This window comes from Schistocerca serialis, chromosome 3, assembly GCF_023864345.2.
Source record: "Schistocerca serialis cubense isolate TAMUIC-IGC-003099 chromosome 3, iqSchSeri2.2, whole genome shotgun sequence".
Taxonomy (NCBI): Eukaryota; Metazoa; Arthropoda; class Insecta; order Orthoptera; family Acrididae; genus Schistocerca; species Schistocerca serialis.
The window spans coordinates 1032323217-1032342697 of NC_064640.1; the positions used below are offsets into that span (position 1 = coordinate 1032323217).

At 37.2% G+C, this 19481-nt stretch overlaps 1 protein-coding gene across 1 annotated transcript in view; it reads right to left on the minus strand.

Moving 5' to 3' along the window:
• Positions 1-19481, minus strand: part of LOC126471498 (polypeptide N-acetylgalactosaminyltransferase 16-like) — a 598884-nt gene that overhangs the window by 57034 nt on the left and 522369 nt on the right. Inside the window, exons 7-9 of the mRNA XM_050099712.1 lie at positions 15362-15449; positions 15205-15289; positions 7045-7148 (exon numbers count right to left, since the gene is read on the minus strand). Of these exons, the coding sequence (XP_049955669.1) occupies positions 7045-7148; positions 15205-15289; positions 15362-15449 (277 nt within the window). The remainder of the gene's footprint in view (positions 1-7044; positions 7149-15204; positions 15290-15361; positions 15450-19481) is intronic.

Consider the following 19481-nt stretch of genomic DNA (forward strand, 5'->3'; position numbering starts at 1 on the left):
AAAATCTTCGTTCACTAGTAGATACACTGATCAGCCAAATTATTATGACCACCTTCTTAATAATGTGTTGGTCCACATTTGGGAAGAAAGCAATACAGCAACAATTCTGTGTGGCATGGATTTCACAAGTCTTTTGCAGGTTTCTGGAGGTAGATGGCTCAAGATGCCCTGTGCATATTTTGAGCAGCCATTCTCCTGAACAATATCTGGAGACAACCTATTTGGTGTTTCTGAAAGACCTGTGGCTGCACCAGCACTGTACTCTGTCATCAGATCTGTTACAAATTTCTACCTATCCTGCTTCACAAAGTGGGCAAATCTCTAATCTACACATTCTGTAATGAGGTGTGGATGTCCAACAGCTTGTCACCTACTTCTGGTTTACCCATCCTTTAAGCACTTTCCATTGGTGTTCACAACAGTAGTATGACAAAAGCTGGTCAAATTCACTATCTCTAAAGTACTTGTTCCTAGGTGCTGGTAAATAACAATCTGCCCTTTGTCAAAGTTACTTATGTCAGTAGATTTCCAGCTGACACCGAGTGTAACTTTAGTATGTATTAATGCTGCTTCTCATGATGCAATTAGTAATGGCTGCTTATCTCATGTGGATGTCCAGACATGAGCTTCCAGTTTGCAATATGACCTCACTGAAGTTCTTTTGACTTCAAAAATTATATCCATTGACAATACTCGCATATTTTCAGTGTCATGCATGATAGATCACCCTTTATGCTAGTCAGATACAGTACATGGTTCGTACAATTACTACAGCATGGCAGTTTGAAAACTAGATGGAACATTCATATCTTACAAGCATTAAAAAAAAAACCTGAAAATGTCCCTCATTGACAAAGTGACTGAAGTTTTTGAAAGGAAATATTATCATGTAGAAGAAGGTGTAATTAGATGAATGATGAACACTAACTTCACTTAACGAAGATTTATTTAGCACTTGCACATACAAGAGTGCGGAGTGAACTGCATATGGCCAGAACACATATTGTACATTTACAGTTACAGAACATTCCACTACAATGATTCTTGACACTCAAACTGAATACACAAATTAAAATTGTACAGTTCAGGAGAGTTTTGAACTCACCACCCTCCATACAACAGTCCAGTATCATAACCACTACTCCACAGTGACTGCATTACTCAACTTCTTCTGCAACATTGCTCCCTCCTCCAGAGAACAGTGTGTCTGTGTTGTGTCCTCCTAGTCCGGGAACGAGTCATAGGTCATGCATACTCCGACTCCTGATGACTGATGTTCGCGCTGGTGGTGATTTTCTTAGAACTTCCTTTGCCACTATGCTCTTCATCACCTTTCCACTTGTTGCCTGTCACTGGAGCTTCAAATTTACCCTGGGTTGCAGGATCCTTATAGTGCCTCATTCGAATGACGTGGGCCGTATTTCTGATCTTTCATTGTCTTGTGTCGGTGTCAAAATCTTCAACTTCATAAGTAACATCAGATAACTGTTTTACAACCTTATAAGGTCCAAAGTAGCGCCTGAGGAGCTCCTCAGAGAGACCAACCTCCCGCACACAAGTGAAGATCCAGACGAGATCACCAGGCTGGCAGACAACAGGGCAGTGGTTCGTGTCATACCTTCAGTGATCGTTTTTTTGAGCCTGCAGCATGTGTGGAGTCGATCTGACTGCCAAGCTTCCTCAGCTCTGGTTAACACCTGGCCGATGTAGTCATCGTCCACGTCATCAGGATGTAACGGAAACACAGTGTCCATCGTCGTAGTCGCCACACGCCCATGCCCCAGGAAAAATAGCATAAATCCTGTGGTGTCTTGTTTGGCGGAGTTGTAGGCAAACGTCACGAAAGGTAATACCTCATCCCAGTTGCTCTGCTCAACACTGACGAACATTGATAGCATGTTGACTGAGGTCTTATTAAGGCATTCAGTAAGCCTGTTAGTTTGTAGATGGTAGTGAGTCATCATGTGATGAGTAATGTTGCACCAACAGTTTATCTCTGTCACAAGATTTGATTGAAAAACTTTCCCTCAATCCATAATTAACAATCTTGGGGCACTGTGTTTTAATAAAACGTCTTCCATGATGAATTTGGCTACCTTGAGTGCTTTGGCTGTTTTCACAGCTTTTGTAATGGCATAGTGTGTCAGATAATCAGTACGAACAATAATCCATCTTTTGCCACTAGCAGACATTGGAAATTGTCCAAGGAGGTCAATTCCAGCACTCTGGAAAGGCGTTTCAGCTGTTGGAATTGGTATGAGTTGGCCAGGTGGTTTCTGAGGAACTGCCTTTCTCCTCTGGCACTCTCGACAGTGCGACACATGGTGACAGACGCTCCTAAATAAACGTGGCCAGAAAAATCTCTTACAGATCCTATCATATGTCTTAATAAATCCTAAATGTTGGGCCTCAGGTGTGTCATGGAATTTCTGTAGAACATCTATGTGCATGTGTTTAGGAATCACTGGTAGCCACCTCTTTCCAAATGGATCAAAGTTTTTCTTGCAAAGTAATCCATTAACTACCTTAAATTGTCCTTTCACATCTTCTGACCAATTTAAGGCAAGCATGATTTGAGATACCTTGGCATCCTTCTTCTGCTCAGCAGAGAGATCCTGGAGTGCAGTGAGACAGTCACTATCTTCATCAAAGTCTTTATGGTCTTGCACAGGGATTCTTGAGAGACAGTTGGCATCTTGGTGTTTTCTTCCACTTTTGTACACTATGGTAATGTCATACTCTTGCAGACGCAGTGCCCATCTGGCGAGTCGTCCTGTTGGATCCTTGACCTGTCAACCAACAAAGTGAATGATGGTCTGTAACAACTTTGAATGGCCTTCCATAGAGATGCTGTTGAAATTTTCACATGGCCCAGATCACAGCAAGACATTATCTTTCTGTAGCTGAGGAGTTTCTCTCGGCTTTTGTAAGTGTCCTAGAAGCATAGGGTATAGTCTTCTCTTTTCCATCCGAAATTTGCACCAGAACAGCACTGATCCCATACCCACTGGCATCTGCATGCAGTTCTGTAGGTGCTCTCTCATCATACAGACCAAGTACAGGGTCAGTTGTCAGAGCTTTTCGCAGCACATCAAAAGAATCTTGTTGAGCACTACCACAGGTAAATTTAGCATAGGCTTTTAACAACTCTTGGAGTGGCCTGACTTTGATAGAAAAGTCTTTGATGAAACGATGGTAATAAGAACATAATCTGAGGAAGCTTCTCACGTTTCTAATACTTTCAGGAATAGGAAATTCCATTATAGATCTCACCTTTTCTGGGTCTGGCCACACACCTTTGTTTGACACAAGATCTCCAAGTATTTTGATTTCTTTTGCTCCAAGGAGACGCTTTCTTGGATTAAGTTTCAGTCTGCCTTGTAGGAGACACTTAAGAACGTCCCTCAGTCTTTTTATATGTTCATCAAATGTCTCTGAGAACATTATAATGTCATCTAAATAACTAAGACACACCGTCCACTTCAGGTGACTTAGAAGATTATCCATCATCCATCCAAAAGTTGCTGGTGCATCACACAAACCAAATGGCATTAACTTAAACTCACACAGGCCCTCAGGGGTGATGAATGCAGTTTTCTCACGATCTGCCTCATCTACTCCACTTTGTCGGTATTCCAAGTACATATCCAATGTTGAGAAAAACTTAGCCCCTTCAGACTATCTAGTGTATTGTCAATTCAAGGAAGGGGGTAAATGTCCTTTTTAGTTATCTTATTAAGCTTCCTGGAATCAACACAAAAGCACCAACTGCCATCTTTCTTCCTAACTAGAACCACTGGTGATGAACATTGGCTCTGAGAAGGCTGAATGATGTCATTCTTCATTATTTTCTTTACCTCATTGCAAATTATTCGACATTCTGTTGCTGACACGTGGTATGCTCCCTGGTTTATTGGTTGATGGTCTCCAGTGCTAATCCGGTGCTTCACTGTTGATTTGTCTAATTTGCTCTTCACCTGTGGATTGAAGCATTCAGAGAAATCTTGAAGAATGGCAAGTAGCTTCTTCTGTTGCTCCTTAGTGAGATCTGGTGATAGTCGAGCTAGAAGCTCTTGTCTTGTAGTGGTAGCTCCAATTTCGCCCACAGACTTGGCATGGGAGGTTTCTATGATGCTCAGCTGTTCAGCAAATACTGGCTCAGTGTTTGCTACATACATGCATCTTGGAAAGATCTGAGGCTCTCGGTGACAGCTAACTATTCATAATTCACCGAATACATTCTTAAATGAGACGACAGAGGCTGGGATGACCAAGTTTCCTTCAGTGGTATGCTTCTCTTACATTCCACTACAAGATTCACAGGTTGCTGCATGGGATGACATATAACAGTTACCTTTCTAGTGCTGGCTGCAGGAAAGATCACTTCATCCAACACACATAGTCTCCACACACTCAGATGCGCATCTTCCCGTCTACAGTATCTCATCTTGTCTAGCATAATCTTCGACTGACCACAATCTATAATTGCTTGAGAAGCTTTCAAAAAGTCCCATCTGAGAATGACGTCATGTCTACACTCTTGTAAGACAACGAATTCTAAGGGCTTTGTATGGCCACTTATACCCACACAAATGACACATTTTCCTGTAGGTTTTACATATTTCCCATTAGCCACCTTCAACAAAGATGTTTTGTTGTCGATGAACACGGTTTTCTGCAACTGGTGGTGGTACTTCTCTGAAATGATGGAATATGATTCTCCAGGGTCCACAAGAGCTTGGGCTGGTTGGCCATCCATGAGGATATTGATGCAGTTTCCTATAATTTTTGTAGTGATCAATGGCAGAGGATTTTTCTCTTCAGTGGCCTCACCTCCGAGGAAGGTCGCACCCTTTAGTTTTCCAGGTTGCAGTGGCTAGGTGATTGGCTGGAGCTTCTAAATGGCAATAGAGACCTTGATCGGCGTGTTGGGGAGCATCCTCTTCAGTGGCTAGCTTGCAGAGATAGTGACCCATGTCGTCCTGCACCCGCATCTTCTTGTTCATCTTCGTTGTCCCGGAGCTGGCATTGGCTAAGATCAGTCTGCTGTCTTCTGGTGTGGGTGTCATCAGATATCTGCCACCTTTCTTGACAATAGTGCACCACATGTACCGGTCATCCACAGTGGAAACATACTGATTGGTTATTCTGGGTCCTCCAGACAGCAGTCTTCCTTGGTGCCTAAACAGGTTCCTCATGTGGCATTGTAGGAACATAACTTACCCTGGGTCTTGACTTTTTCATTGTTTTAAATGGAAATGAAGGACGAGAGATTGGGTTCAATGTCTGTTCCACTTCCTCCCTTATGACCTCTTGAAGCATCTTGGTTTTTTGCTCGCCGTGCAATCCAAGTGCCTTCTGAACTTCCTCTCTGACTATCTGATGAAGAACACTTGTGAAATCAGTTCCTTCCTCCATCGCAGACATTGATACGGTGTTTGGAAGCCATTCAAACTTCTTGCATGTATTTCTTTTTTGATGCATTGTCTCGATATACTGTCACCATTTTAAGAAGTCGTCTGCTGTCGAAACCTCCTTCAGGAGTAGGGCTTGATACATGTCCTCAGCAACACACTTCATGAGATGTGCAACCTTATCTTCCTGCTTCATTCTAGGATCCACTATTTTACACACCTCCAAGACATCTTGAATGTAGGATGCTGTAGCTTCTCATGGGCATTGTGCCTTGCACTTTAATTTATATTCAGCATTGCACTTCTGTCATTGTGTGTCACCAAAATACTTGCACAGCTCTGCCTAGAATACTTCCCAGCTTGTGAACTTCTCCTCATTGTTCTCATACCATTGCTTGGCGGTGCCCTCCAAGTAGAAAAATACCTTAGCCAAACACACGGTGTCATCCCAATTGTTAAATTTGGCTATACACTCATATACCTTCAGCCACTTGTTTGGATCTTGGCCATCATCACCAGAGAACCCAGAAGGATGTCTCATGTGGTGGCACACAGCTGCTGTCATTGTAATGTCCTATTCTTCTTCTGTCTCCGATATATTGCGATATGTTGAATATGGCTCGAACTCGGGTTTCTCGCCACGTAAACGGTGGCTCTTTCGTGGCTTGATGGGAGCCACTGTGTCATTGATAATGTGCACTATCACAAGTTCCAATACCCAGCGTCTCCACCAGAATAATGTCACATAGAGGAAGGTGTAATTAGATAAATGACAAATACTAACTTCACTTAATGAAGGTTTATTCAGCACTTGCACATACAGAGTGAGGAGCAAACTGCCTCCATCCAGAAGACATATGGTATATATAAAGTTACAGAACATTCCAGTGCAATGATTCTTGACACCTGTGGATATTTCTAGAATGTACTTGAATGAAATAAAGAAATTTAAATTTTACACTTCAGGTGAGTTTTGAACTCACAACCCTCCATGCAACAGTCTAGTATCATAACACTACACCACAGTGACTGTGCTACTCAGCTTCTTCTGTGACAATATAAATCAAATTTTACTGAAAAATAAGGTAAACATAGACTATATTTATATATCAGTGTAAAATCCATGCATCTAAAAGGCAGTTAAACTGGGCCTATGCTGCAAATGAACATGAAAATTCACTGGAATTAGTATCTTGAGCTGTTTAAATTTTTATGGTTTACCATAAAACTATCCTTGACCTCATAATACTATAATCAAAAACCACTCCATATTAAGATAGTAGGATCTTTATCAAGCATCTGCTGTTGTGCATCATAGTGAACTAAATTTATCTTTATTGTTACATGATGTGTGTGTTTATTATAGGCATAAAACCCCACTGGGCTAAAAAAGGGGAAAAGTATCTTATATTTAAAACAAATGTGTTACTGTAGTGGCAATTTTAAAGGACTTGATTGGTACTCACTAATGGAAACTGAGAAGTTGCTGTTTCTCTGTTTTAAAGACAACCATAGTGTATATGTTTAGCATAACCTCTTGTCTTGAAGATTCCTTCACAGTTTATGAAGCTGTAGATGTGATAGTCTTCCTTACATTGTACATATAAAATCTTAATGGATTAATACTTACCTAGGCTTTCAGCACCCCATATCTCCAAGCCTGGATCAAAAGCCCCAAGTTGATGAAACCAATCTTTGCTGATTAAAAATAATCCACCAGCAATGGTTGGACTCCTAGGAATATTAAATCAGTATGGAGAAAAAGTGTATATTAATATGTTGCTGATACTGTTCACAATAACTGCAGAAAGTCAAAGGACTTTAAACAAAAGTACATGTCATTTTATATAATGTGTAAACTATGATGACAAAATTCTGTAGCTCTTGATATACAATAATAATGTGGAATAAATCAATTTACAGGCTGATCAACATAAGTTAATTTTTATACAAATGTTTTGTACAAATATATGTATGGATAGTTTAACACTGCATTATATTAAATTAAAATTATACACATATAATAATAATAATCTATGAGAGCCCCAGATTTTAATTTATGATGAAGGTGATGGTCATCAACTATAGTTAGCAGCTATCATGGTATTACTTTGGAAACCCAGTCACAGTGACTGGGTCTGCTAATTACCCTCAGTTTTCTATAGAAGTGCAACATTTTCAAAATTTCTTACTTTCCGTGTACTACATTAAAATTGTAACATTTGACAAATAGAAGAAGTAACCCACAAAAAACTTTAACTTGTGATTGAAATCTGTACCTTGTTACTGTCAGTTTCTGTTTCTTGTGGGGACCATGTTCAAGTTGTGGGGTGCAAAGCAATGCACACTTTGCTGTATGATGGACAAGATTACATTCTCTGTATAGAGGTTGTTCCATTATTTTGTGTTGCTTGAATGGATACAGCTATTAATTTCAAGTGAGAGTACATTGCTCATAAAAAAATTTCAAGACAGAAAGTGTGTGTGATGTTGTCAATTTAGAGTGCTCCACTTATTGAAGAGTGGCTTGGAAGTATTTGAAGTAAATCAGATTCAGTGTAACCCTTGAGTTGTCAGTGGCCAGTGTCCTGGTTCTAGCTCAAGGTATTATTAATTTCTATCAGGATGCACATATTTTTGGGCATTTTAATGACTTTTCTAGAAAGCAGTACAGTATTTTTTGTACAATACAAGTAACCTTTCTTTTTTTGGGGGGGGGGGGGGGGGGTGGGGTGGGGTGGGAGCAGGGAGCTTTGTAGGAAACCTAATTTCAAATACTGATACAAATTTTCTGTGGAATATATTGAACTTCACGTTAGGATCTCCTTCAATATATATACCTCAACTTATTCTTAAAACATTCTGTTCTGGTCTCATTAATAAGTGTCAGTGCTTTGTACACCTCACAGCCGTAAGATGCTACATTGTCTATTGTCATTAATTGTGCACCATGATGAGACAGCCCATTAACAACAGGGTACATATTAATCGTTTCAGCTTGAGCACTGTCTATAAAAATGTTATCAATCAGGCTCCTGCTATACTGCTGCACATAAGTTGGAAAATTCACTGCTGAAACAGCCAAATAATGATTCCAGTTCATTTTTCCTGTCAGAATCTTTTATGAAATCTACACTGAAATCTCACAAACTACTACCTGTTTCTTCTTATCTGACAGGTAGCTCAGTAATACACCTAGATTTTTCATAAATAGCTGAAAGCTTCTTACAGAGGATCTGTAGACTGTTACAATTACAAGAGAAGTTTTCTGCAGTAAAAACTCACAAGCATGTGCTTTTAGGTCCTAATCTAAACAAAGACTGCTTTTTCCAATATCTTTGACTTTTTGTCCAACTTTTCTATGTGCCACAACACCTTTTGTCTTGTTAATTCTACACAAAAAATTTTAAGTCTATAATCCATGATGTTTGACTTTTTTATCCCTGTGGTTACATGGTGCTGAGATAGGCACTTAGCATCTATCACTTCAGAATTTTCCACACCTGCTAGAGACACAAGAAACTCATATACCTTTTTTTTCAGCTACCTAATGCTATGATGAAACAAATTAATTTTACTTTTCTGGAAACTGTTATGTACATAATGGTCCTGTTTTGTCCTAGTGTCTTAGTCTATTTGAAGACTGTCTGTCTATAGTCCGACTAACCTAAAAAAAATTGCTCTCTGACTCCAGTAATGGCAGGGATTTTGCCTTTTGTGCTTGTGGATGCCCTTACACTTTCTGCAGTCTGCAGTTCCCCCTCCTGTTCAAGCACAGGTCACTACTTATGACCAGGAAAAACCACTAAGGAGTGTTAGATGGGTGCCCACATGAAGGAAGAGAGATGTGACATCAAATCTGATCAGGAAGTCACTGTTGCCCAGACACAGGTTTTGAGCACTTTAAAAAATGTCTTTGAGTGCTTGACATAGTGAGGGCAATGACCCATGAGAGACTTCAGCAACCTTGCAAGTTTTTGACAGTACCACGCACAGGGAAAATTTATTTTTCACTGTGGACATAAATAGTGCTCCTTGCTTATGCATTTTTGTAAGACCATTAAGCAGTAGCAGTGTCAGTTCTTGTGGGAACAGCATTTTGACAATTCCTTGTCTAAGCCTGAGCTGGTGAGGAGTGAGATGGTCTTCCATGTCACAGCTGGTGAAGAATCCTTTCTCACTTGCTTGTAAGCCAGGTTTTACGTCAATGCCCCAATCTTCCACCAGTAGTCAAGTGAGGTAGCACCACAGTTGCACTGTCTTCATCTGTTGCTAGGTTAACCATGGCTTTCTTCTCAAAAAGAGCCAAGTGCTCTCTCACAGAGATGTTAGTCTTTGGCATTTTAACTTTGTTGAGGACTTTTTTACATGTCATCTTTCTTACCTCTTCAGCAGCACCAGAGGGGAACCTATGAATAGCTTTCTTGATGCTGCTTATGCTCTCATGCTTAAGTAATGCTCTTATAACTGGAGCAAAGTAGAGGCTTTTGAACAGCATTAATTTTATCACTTCATTTAGTTCCTTATGCATTAAATTGATAGCTGTCCTCAAATTCTGAGTGCCAATATTTTTCATGTGATCTTCAGATAGTTTCAGGTAGTTATTGGAACTTTTTGCACTGTTTTACAGCAGTTTTTAGTTATTGGAACTTGTAACACTGTTTCACAGTAGTTTACCTACTCCCACTAGCAGGGCAAGATTCTGGAGGCAGGTGCAAGTGACAGATGAGCAAAGTTCATACTTTTTTTGCCAAAGTCTTGCTTGTTAATGCAGATATGCTCTCATACTTCATTCAGAGATATTCATGAGAATGCAGCTTTTCCACTCGTTAATACTTCTTGTGTTATCAGCTGAGTGGTTCTGGGACTATTTTTAAAGAGGAAATGAAATGATGATCATGGCAATTAGGAGAACTGTTTCATCTAAGTTCTTCATGGAATGTGATGATAAGATAAATTCATCAAGAATATTCCCATTTGAGAGTGTTGCAGGCAGCAGACAGAGTAGACAGAAAACATCTTCACATTCTCACTACTGTGAAACATCACTTCTAAAAAAGTGTTCATAGCTCTTTAAGTATGCATTTTAGAGTCAATGTTAAATAGGAAATTTTTTCTTGTTTTGGTCCATACTACCTTTTCCCAAAATATGGAAAGTAAAGAGTTTGTGCTAGAAGAAATTTGTTTCACAGTATTGAAGATGAAGAATTGCTCATAGCTCTTAAGATATGCATACTGACCATTCCTCCTGGCACATCCTGTAGACACTACAAGTTTCTAAATAAAATTCACCTATCAAATATCGTAAAATGTTGGGAAGAAACACATTAGATTTCTTTGAAAAGTAACTTTTCTATCTGTTGACCCTACAGCATAATTAGTCAGTTCACTGAAAATTTTTCAGTTTGCTATGTGGTATTGTAGATAAGGTTATTATTACTCATTCTGATCTGTGACAAATTATGTACAGTAACTTTTATAAGAGAATATACACACTATGTACCAGCATTGAAAATTATTAACATCATTATGGAAGAACAGTGATCATGTTTAATAAACAGCATGTTTAATAAACAGCAGTCCATAGCACAATAAATTTTTATTTTTAGTTCTGGCTGTTGGTTTCAGTCTGTAAGACCATTCTCAGCGCATAAGGGGCTGCGGCACAGAGCTGCTGTGTAGTACCAACCGGTACGTGTCACAAATTGGATATTTCTGAAGCAATCATTTATTTTATTTTCTTACCATGGTTCCATACCTCAGACGGTAAAAATAGAACCCATATGGATGGATCACTTTGTTGTCTGTCTGTCTGTCTGTTAAGATCACGTTTTCTCAGCAATAAGTAGAGGTATCAAGTTGAAATTCATGTAAGGTGCTAAGGTCTACAGTCCATTGGTGGCACGAAAAATTTAAGCTTCTAAGCCAATGCAGCCAAAAAATGCACCCATGTATGTCAAATATATTGATACTCACTAACTACTTCATCAAAACACATAGATGAAATATTTACTTGTTGGGTCTGGTGGTCTAGCATGCCTCAAAACAGAGGTCACAGGATCAAATCTTGGTTGGGCCACAGAGTTTTTAGTCTTTGTTTTAACCTAGCCTTCACTGTCAGTTATATGAGGAGTCACCAGAAACAGCACATGGTTCAGATCCCAATTTAAACTGCAGGCTCCTTTCCCTGGTTGGATAACTGGGGTAAGTTAGAGGTATGCAAGTCACTAAAGTGAGGTCCATTAGAAAGACTTGCACCAACTTCCAAGTCAAACCGGCAACAGACTCACCTCCACTGTCATCAACAGAAGAATAACCATGCCACCAGCTCATCTGAAGGATTTTTTAGCATCAGGTCTAAAGGGAAAGGTGCCACCAAGATAAGTGAAAACAAATACCCAACAGTGTTTCACCAAAACATTCAAGCCATAAAGAACAAAGCACAACAGCTAGAAGTAGAATTGGAAAAATTTGATAGCCAAATTTTGTGTATCACTGAACACTGGTGCAAAGGGAAGCAAATTGAACACATTGCATTAGCCTCATTTGACCTTGCATGTTACTATAGCAGAATCTCAATGAATGGTGGAGGTTCATGTATCTATGTAAAAAAAGGTATGTCATTTAAAGTAAGATATGATCTTTTAGAGCTAGGTGAGGACAAACATTTCGAACTTTCCGCTGTTGAAATAATAGGACCTGGCATAGCAAAAAAATTAGTCATATTTTGTGTGTACCGCTCTCCTAGTGGAGACATTGATATATTCTTCTCAAAACTGAATTAAAGCTTAGATAGGGTTTCTGGACCAAAAGCAAACGTAATTATCTGTGGTGACTTAAACATTAATATGATGAAGCCTGATAAGGCTAGCAACATATATGTGAATATTCTAAGCTGTTACGGAATATCCTCCCTTGTTAATTGTCCAACTAGAATAACGAAAGAATCCTCCTCATCTATAGATCATGTAGCTACAGATATTGATAGTAAAAAATGTCATATTGTTGTCCAAAACCTGGGCCTAGCAGACCACCTCTGCCAGATCTTAAAAACTAACATTCATGTAGAAACTCCTCCTAAACTTTGTACATACAAAAGGATGTTTTCCAAATCAGCCCTGCATCAGTTTAAATCCCAGCTAGAATATGAAGATTGGAGGGAAGTCTATGCAGAAACCAACGCAAATCAGAAATTTATCAAGTTCATGTCAATTTTTAAACTCAGATTTGAAGAGCTGTTTCCCAAAACTCTTTATCAAATTAAAACTACAAAGAGAAATCAGTGGGTGACTACAGGTATCAAAAAATCCTCAGAAACTCTTAGATATCTCAACTCCATAAAAAATAATCAATCTAACCCAGAAGTTCTGCAATCCTACAAAAAGTACAGGAAAATTTACAGAAAGGTGTTGCTAGCCGCAAAAAAACTTTCAAACAACAAAATATTACTTGAAGCTGAAAACAAGAGCAAAGCAGCCTGGAACATCGTCAAACAGGAAACATCTAACTCTGCTAAAAAGGACCTCAATTCACATATTAAAAACAAAGATGTACCAGTAGGTAACCCTAAAAAATTAGCTGATTTTGTAAACTCATATTTCAGTAGTATTGCAAAAAAATTACAGCAGAAATTTCCAGATACGTATGATTTACCTACTCAGAACCAGCCAACAAACTCAATGGTGCTCTTGCCAACTACAGAAAGGGAAGTGGCACTAGTAGTACACCAACTAAAAAATAAAACTTCAGTAGGACTTGATGAAATTCCAGTCTGCGTAATTAAAGATTGTATAGACTCCATAAAGGGCCCATTAACAGACATAATTAATGAATCTTTCGAGTCTGGATACTTTCCGGAGTACCTAAAACAAGCAAAAGTTATACCTATCCTTAAAAACGGAGATGTGGAAAATGTAAAGAACTACAGGCCGATCTCTATACTGTCTATCATTTCTAAAATAATAGAAATACTAGTCAAAAAGAGACTGCTAAATTACCTGAATAAATATAATCTTCTCTCCAATGACCAATTTGGTTTTAGGCCCGGAAAAGGCACACAATATGCTATAGCACAGTTCACTAAAGCAATTTTAGAAGCACTGGACAAAGGTGAAAATGTAAGTGGTATCTTTTTAGACTTGTCCAAGGCCTTTGATACAGTTGACCACAAAATCTTACTTCATAAATTAGGGCAAATAGGCATAAGAGGTGTGACAAAGAAGTGGTTCAAATCATACTTGGAAAACAGAGTTCAACGAGTTGAGATATCACAAGTTTCAAACAATTCCCTTATAAAACACCTGTCTGACCCAGAAAATGTGAATATAGGCGTCCCACAGGGAAGTGTATTAGGCCCAATATTGTTTCTTATATACATTAACGACTTCCCACAAAGTATCAGACATGGCGAAAAAATACTTTTTGGTGATGATAGCAACATAGTAATAACAGGTGAAAATCCAACACAACTGTCAGAAAGAGCAAATGAGGCTCTCAATGATGTCCACAACTGGTCATTAAAAAATAAAGTAACCCTAAATGTAAAGAAAACTAACTATATTAACTTCCAATTGAACAAAAAACACAATGCCACTAGAATAAAAGTTAATAATAATGAATTAGAATGTGTAACAAGTACCAAATTCTTAGGGATGAATGTAGACAGCCAACTGAAATGGACAAACCATGTCAACATTTTGGCAAAGAAATTATCCACAGCATGCTATGCTCTTAGAATCCTTGCATCAGTATGCAATAATACCTGTCTTAAAATAACATATTACGGATATCTACACTCAGTCCTCAGCTATGGGATCATGTTTTGGGGAACAAGTGCCAGTAACATACAAACTGTGTTCAAAGTACAAAAAAGAGCCATAAGGATAATAACAAATAGCAACAACAGGGCCCACTGTCTAGAATTATTTAGAAAGCTAGGAATTCTAACTGTTTCTTGTGAGTATATCTTTCAGAACATAACGTTCATTAAGAAAAATCTTAACATGTACAACACAAACAGCCTAATACATCACCATGAAACAAGAGCTTGTCACCACATCCATCTAGATAGAAAGAACAAGGCAAAGACGCAAAAAAGTATATTTTACAATGGGATAAAACTGTACAACAAATTACCACAAGAAATTAAAGAAATAAATGAGCCCCTCACTTTCAGACAAAAGCTTAAAACCTTTTTAGTAAGTAAAAGTTTTTATACTGTAAAAGAATATTTAACATAGATGTAGATTATTAGCAACATATGACATTATCACCAAAATATTATGTAATTATAAATATGTGTATGACTAGTTATAAAAACTACACAAAATATGAGAAACCTGTTTAATTGTAAATGCAAATGTGTGCTCATGTGTTGTAATCTGACGACATCCATACAATATTTATTGTTCCACGGATGAATAAATAAATAAATAAAAAAAAAAAAAACCAGGCCACTGTGCCACATGAAATTGTTACCTATGTACATAATTAAGTTTGTACGAAATCCTCAGAGCATATGTCCCACTTGCACTTGTCCACTTTTTTTTAAGCTTTCACACATTTGATAAACATTACTGCTGGACAAAACATGTTTCTATCAACATTGTAAACACAGTACCTGTTGCAGAAAGGCAGTTAAAATGTTGGTGTGGTTTATGTAAGATGTATTACAAAGTAGTTCAAAGTTTGTATTTCCCCTTATAAAAGTAGCATACTACTTTCTTTAGTGGCAGTTAACTCAGGCAGACAAGAATTACTTTGTATGTCATATAAGGAAAATTTTACATACGTGAAAGGTTCAGATGGATCTTTCTTACTTTCTTTCTCTTCATTTGAGAGAGGCAACCATTTGAAATGCAGACTCCAATCAAAACCTGCAAAACATGTTGCAGTACGTTATTTAATGACAGTGGGAAATTAAAACACATTTGGCAACAATTGCTTACCTCCTTTCAGTTGTGATGAAGAAGAGTGGTATTCAAATGTGTCTTGGTTTATCACATCAATGACAGGACTAGCAACTAGCAGAGGATTCTGTAAAGAGAGAAATCTCCACAATTACAGCTAATAATAACATAATTTCTTCAGTATACATTTCAGAAACACAGTATAAATTTAAGAAGTGTAAGTTTTTAAACTTTTGACATAGTTTTAAGCATTCATTCAGCTGAACCAAATTTCAGGGTCATCTCTAATGACATCATCATTGAAGGAACATTAAGCCATAAAGTTTCTTCTTTTTATGTCCCAAGGGCAGAGCCAGTTGTATTGTAGTAGCATAATACTTTTTTCTTCAGAAACATTGTCCAACCGGTGTGGCCGAGCGGTTCTAGGTGCTTCAGTTTGGAACCACGTGACCGCTACAGTTGCAGGTTCGAATCCTGCCTCGGGCATGGATGTGTATGATGTCCTTAGGTTAGTTAGGTTTAAGTAGTTCTAAGTTCTAGGGGACTGATGACCTCAGAAGTTAAGTCCCATAGTGCTCAGAGCCATTTGAATCATTTGAGAAACATTGGCATTGTTACTCTGTATTGTAATCTGTTAAGAAAGAAGAATATTTTAAGGCTATTTCCTCCCATAATTTTGTCCTGCATTTTAGCAAGGGCATACCAAGTTTCAGAAAAAGTAAAGAGGCACAAAAATAGGAAAATTTTATTGCGAAAGGTATAATGAATAATTGAAACAAAAACTTACTCTCCTTTTCTCTAAACGTACTTTACACATATAAAATTTTGATAATACTTTTCATTTTTTTTTCTCTTAAACATTGGACAGTTGTTCATTGGGATCAAGTCTTCACATCATGATGGTGCTCATGCTAAGTTTTATTCTCTCTCCATTTCATTATCACATTTTTTTTTCTCTTAAAACATGAACAACTCTTATCGATCTTCCACTTACTGTCTGATATGTATAGAAAATGATGCTGTGCAGTATATAAGAAGATCTGAGTGCAATATAGGTATCCTCTAGGGTTATTTCTTCATTAATGATAAAGATGCCTGACTTCATACCTCTTGTAACTAAATTAGAGTGGTGTCATGTAATATGATCTGAAATATGACCTCCAATTAGCCAATTTGAGTACTAACCATTGGAACAAGTTCTGTCATACCAATCTGTTTTCAAGCAGTCATGTTTGACATATAGATCCTGATGACTACTTTTTGTGAAGAATCCTGTGTTAAATACCAATCTCTCTGCAGTGTATTATTGGACAGTTGTTCATTGGGATCAAGTCTTCACATCATGATGGTGCTCATGCTAAGTTTTATTCTCTCTCCATTTCATTATCACATTTTTTTCCACAATGTCAAAGACATAACACTTTGCTTAACATACAATCATTCACAATACACAGTTACTCATTTCACACATGATATGGTAGGGTCAAAGTAAGACTAATGGCAAGTCATCTTTACTTTGGTTTTGCTGAGAGAGCAGTGTAAGATTTATGAACTATACAAAGACATATGAAGGTACGTCAATTTTTTGATAAAGGGTGGGCATGGTACTCATAGATATGACAACTGGAAAATAAGACATACATAATTATAGCCAGTCATTAAACTCTTTAAATTCATTTAGTGTTTAAAAATGAGGGTATGATTCTTTTATCCAGGAATTATTAACATGCAGTATATAGTTTGTACAACATTGTTCACAAGTGTGGAATAGCCTATTGAGCCACTATTAAATTCATAATTTCCTTAGATGAATAACATTTGAAATAACCAGAATTAAGGCATCAAAAAATGAGGAATTGGAAAAAGAAGTATTATTTTGTGACCATTTTTAAATAAGGGATGGAAGGTAGATTAAGACTTAATATCCTCTGGACAATGAGCACCATTAGAGGCAAAGTACATTTCTGATACTTGTTAACTCCAAGAAAGAACATTATCCAAATACATAGCTATGATTTCAGTCTTTTTTAGGCACCTATCTGCCTCTCAGTGTTTGAACTATACAGCGAATGGTTTTCTTTACTCTTTCCATTTTTAATATATACATTTGTTAGTCAAAATGTGTTCCAGAAGGACTACAGTTCAACAGTAATGCTCCCACGAACACATGGTTTTGAAGACATGCTGTATAAACTCTTGCTGTTTTGGCCCAAAGTGCAAACAGAGCAAAACTACAGCAAGTATTCAGAACATGCATATTTATGCTATAAATTGAAAATTATTGTGTTTTTCATTTCAAAATTTGCATTACTTTAAAACATCTAATTGCTCTGTAATATCTTCTTTAGTTTGTGTTCCACAGATCTAATAAAATACATTTTTATATACCACTAAAATCTGCTAACATGCCAACACTATACATGTATTGTATTCCATGTATTGTATACTATATTTTTATGCAATGCATTTTAACTATTTACAAAATCAATTTGTATGTTTTAAAAGCTATGCAGTTGTTTTCTGACTAGGCTTTTCATAAGAAGACAGGTGGTTAATAGTTGTTAAGCCTGAAAGTTTTAAAGTACTATGACACATTGTTTTTACAGGATATATTATTTAGTTTTATTTAACAATTATATGATTTATTGTAACATTCTAATTAATGTTGTGGTTTATTGAAGATTAAATTGCATGTAATTTAATAACAAATGACGTCAGTGGTGAACATATGGATTTCAGTGTCAGTCATCATGCACACTGGTAGTTCTGACAACTATGTAGAGGAAGCCTTCAACAGATTCATCAAAATTATCTCTTAAACCTTTAACGTCTATTGCTCAAAGATTGAAAAACAATATAGAATTAAAGAAGAAGACCCAGGCACTGACACAGAACTAATGGTATACATCTAACTTATAGAAACTAAGGCTCTTGGTAATTCTTTGCTATGAAAAAGTAAAAAAGTGGTAATGTGGACAAAACCACTTATAACAACCTCAAAGGATATTATAGATTACAAATTAGAATAGCCAACTGTAGAGAAAATGAACATTACATTGAAAAATGAAATAATATATGTAAGCCAGCATAAAAGCACAGTTGGGTACAGATTGTAAAGAAATCATAAGTACTGTCAGTCTCACAGCACATGAATTTAATCCATTTTTTGTCAAGGCAGCAAACCTGACTACAACCCCAACTTCTGGTCAGTATATTTCTGGTTCAATGTATGCTCCTAATCTAGACCCCATTTTTGGCAATCAGTTTCTTCAAAATTGTGCAAATACTGGGCCAACTTTCAAGAGGACACAAATAGAAGTATGTGATGTGGTTAAAACAATTAAAAAACTAGAAAATTCAAAATCTCAGAACATTTATAGCTTATCAAATTTTGTGATTAAAAATAGTGGATCTCATATCAACTCATCTTTTTACATTAATAAACTGGATGTATGCCAGTAGCCATTTTCCAGAGCTTCCAAAAAAAAAAAAACAGTTGTCATCCCTATTCATAAAAAGGGCAACAAAATATGCACAAATAAATATCGTCCAATTTCACTGTCAGTTATCCTTTTCAAAATAAGAGAATACTGAGTACAACAGGAAATTTGCAGACATTTTTCCGGAAACAATGTTTTGACTCAATCTCAATATGGTTTTAGGTCTAAATTATCAACAATGAAAGCAGTTAAAGGCATCATTTCTTTTATACAAACCTCATTTCAATCAAAGTTATCTGCTGAAGCCATTCTAGTTGACCTAAGGAAGGTATTTGATTTGGTGAAGCATACAGGGCTACTGGAGAAACTGGTGTTATGGAGTCAAACACTTAGAATTTTCCATCATAAGCACCTATCTCAATGTGACAGGAAACAAACTGTAGTTTAGAATAACCAAAAGTCCCAATACTTAGAGGTAACTCAAGGTGTTCCTCAGGGTTCTATGCTTGGCCCCTTACTGTTTATAATATTTGTGAATGATCTTCCTTGTCACATGATCACTAAATCTGTAGCTTATGCTGATGACACATCATTCATTAGCTCTGGGAAAGACATAAAAAATGAAACAGAAAAACAACGAGTACCTTAACTTGTCTATTATGGTTCAAAACCAATGAGCTATCCATCAACTATGAAAAGACATTGAACATCACTTTCAG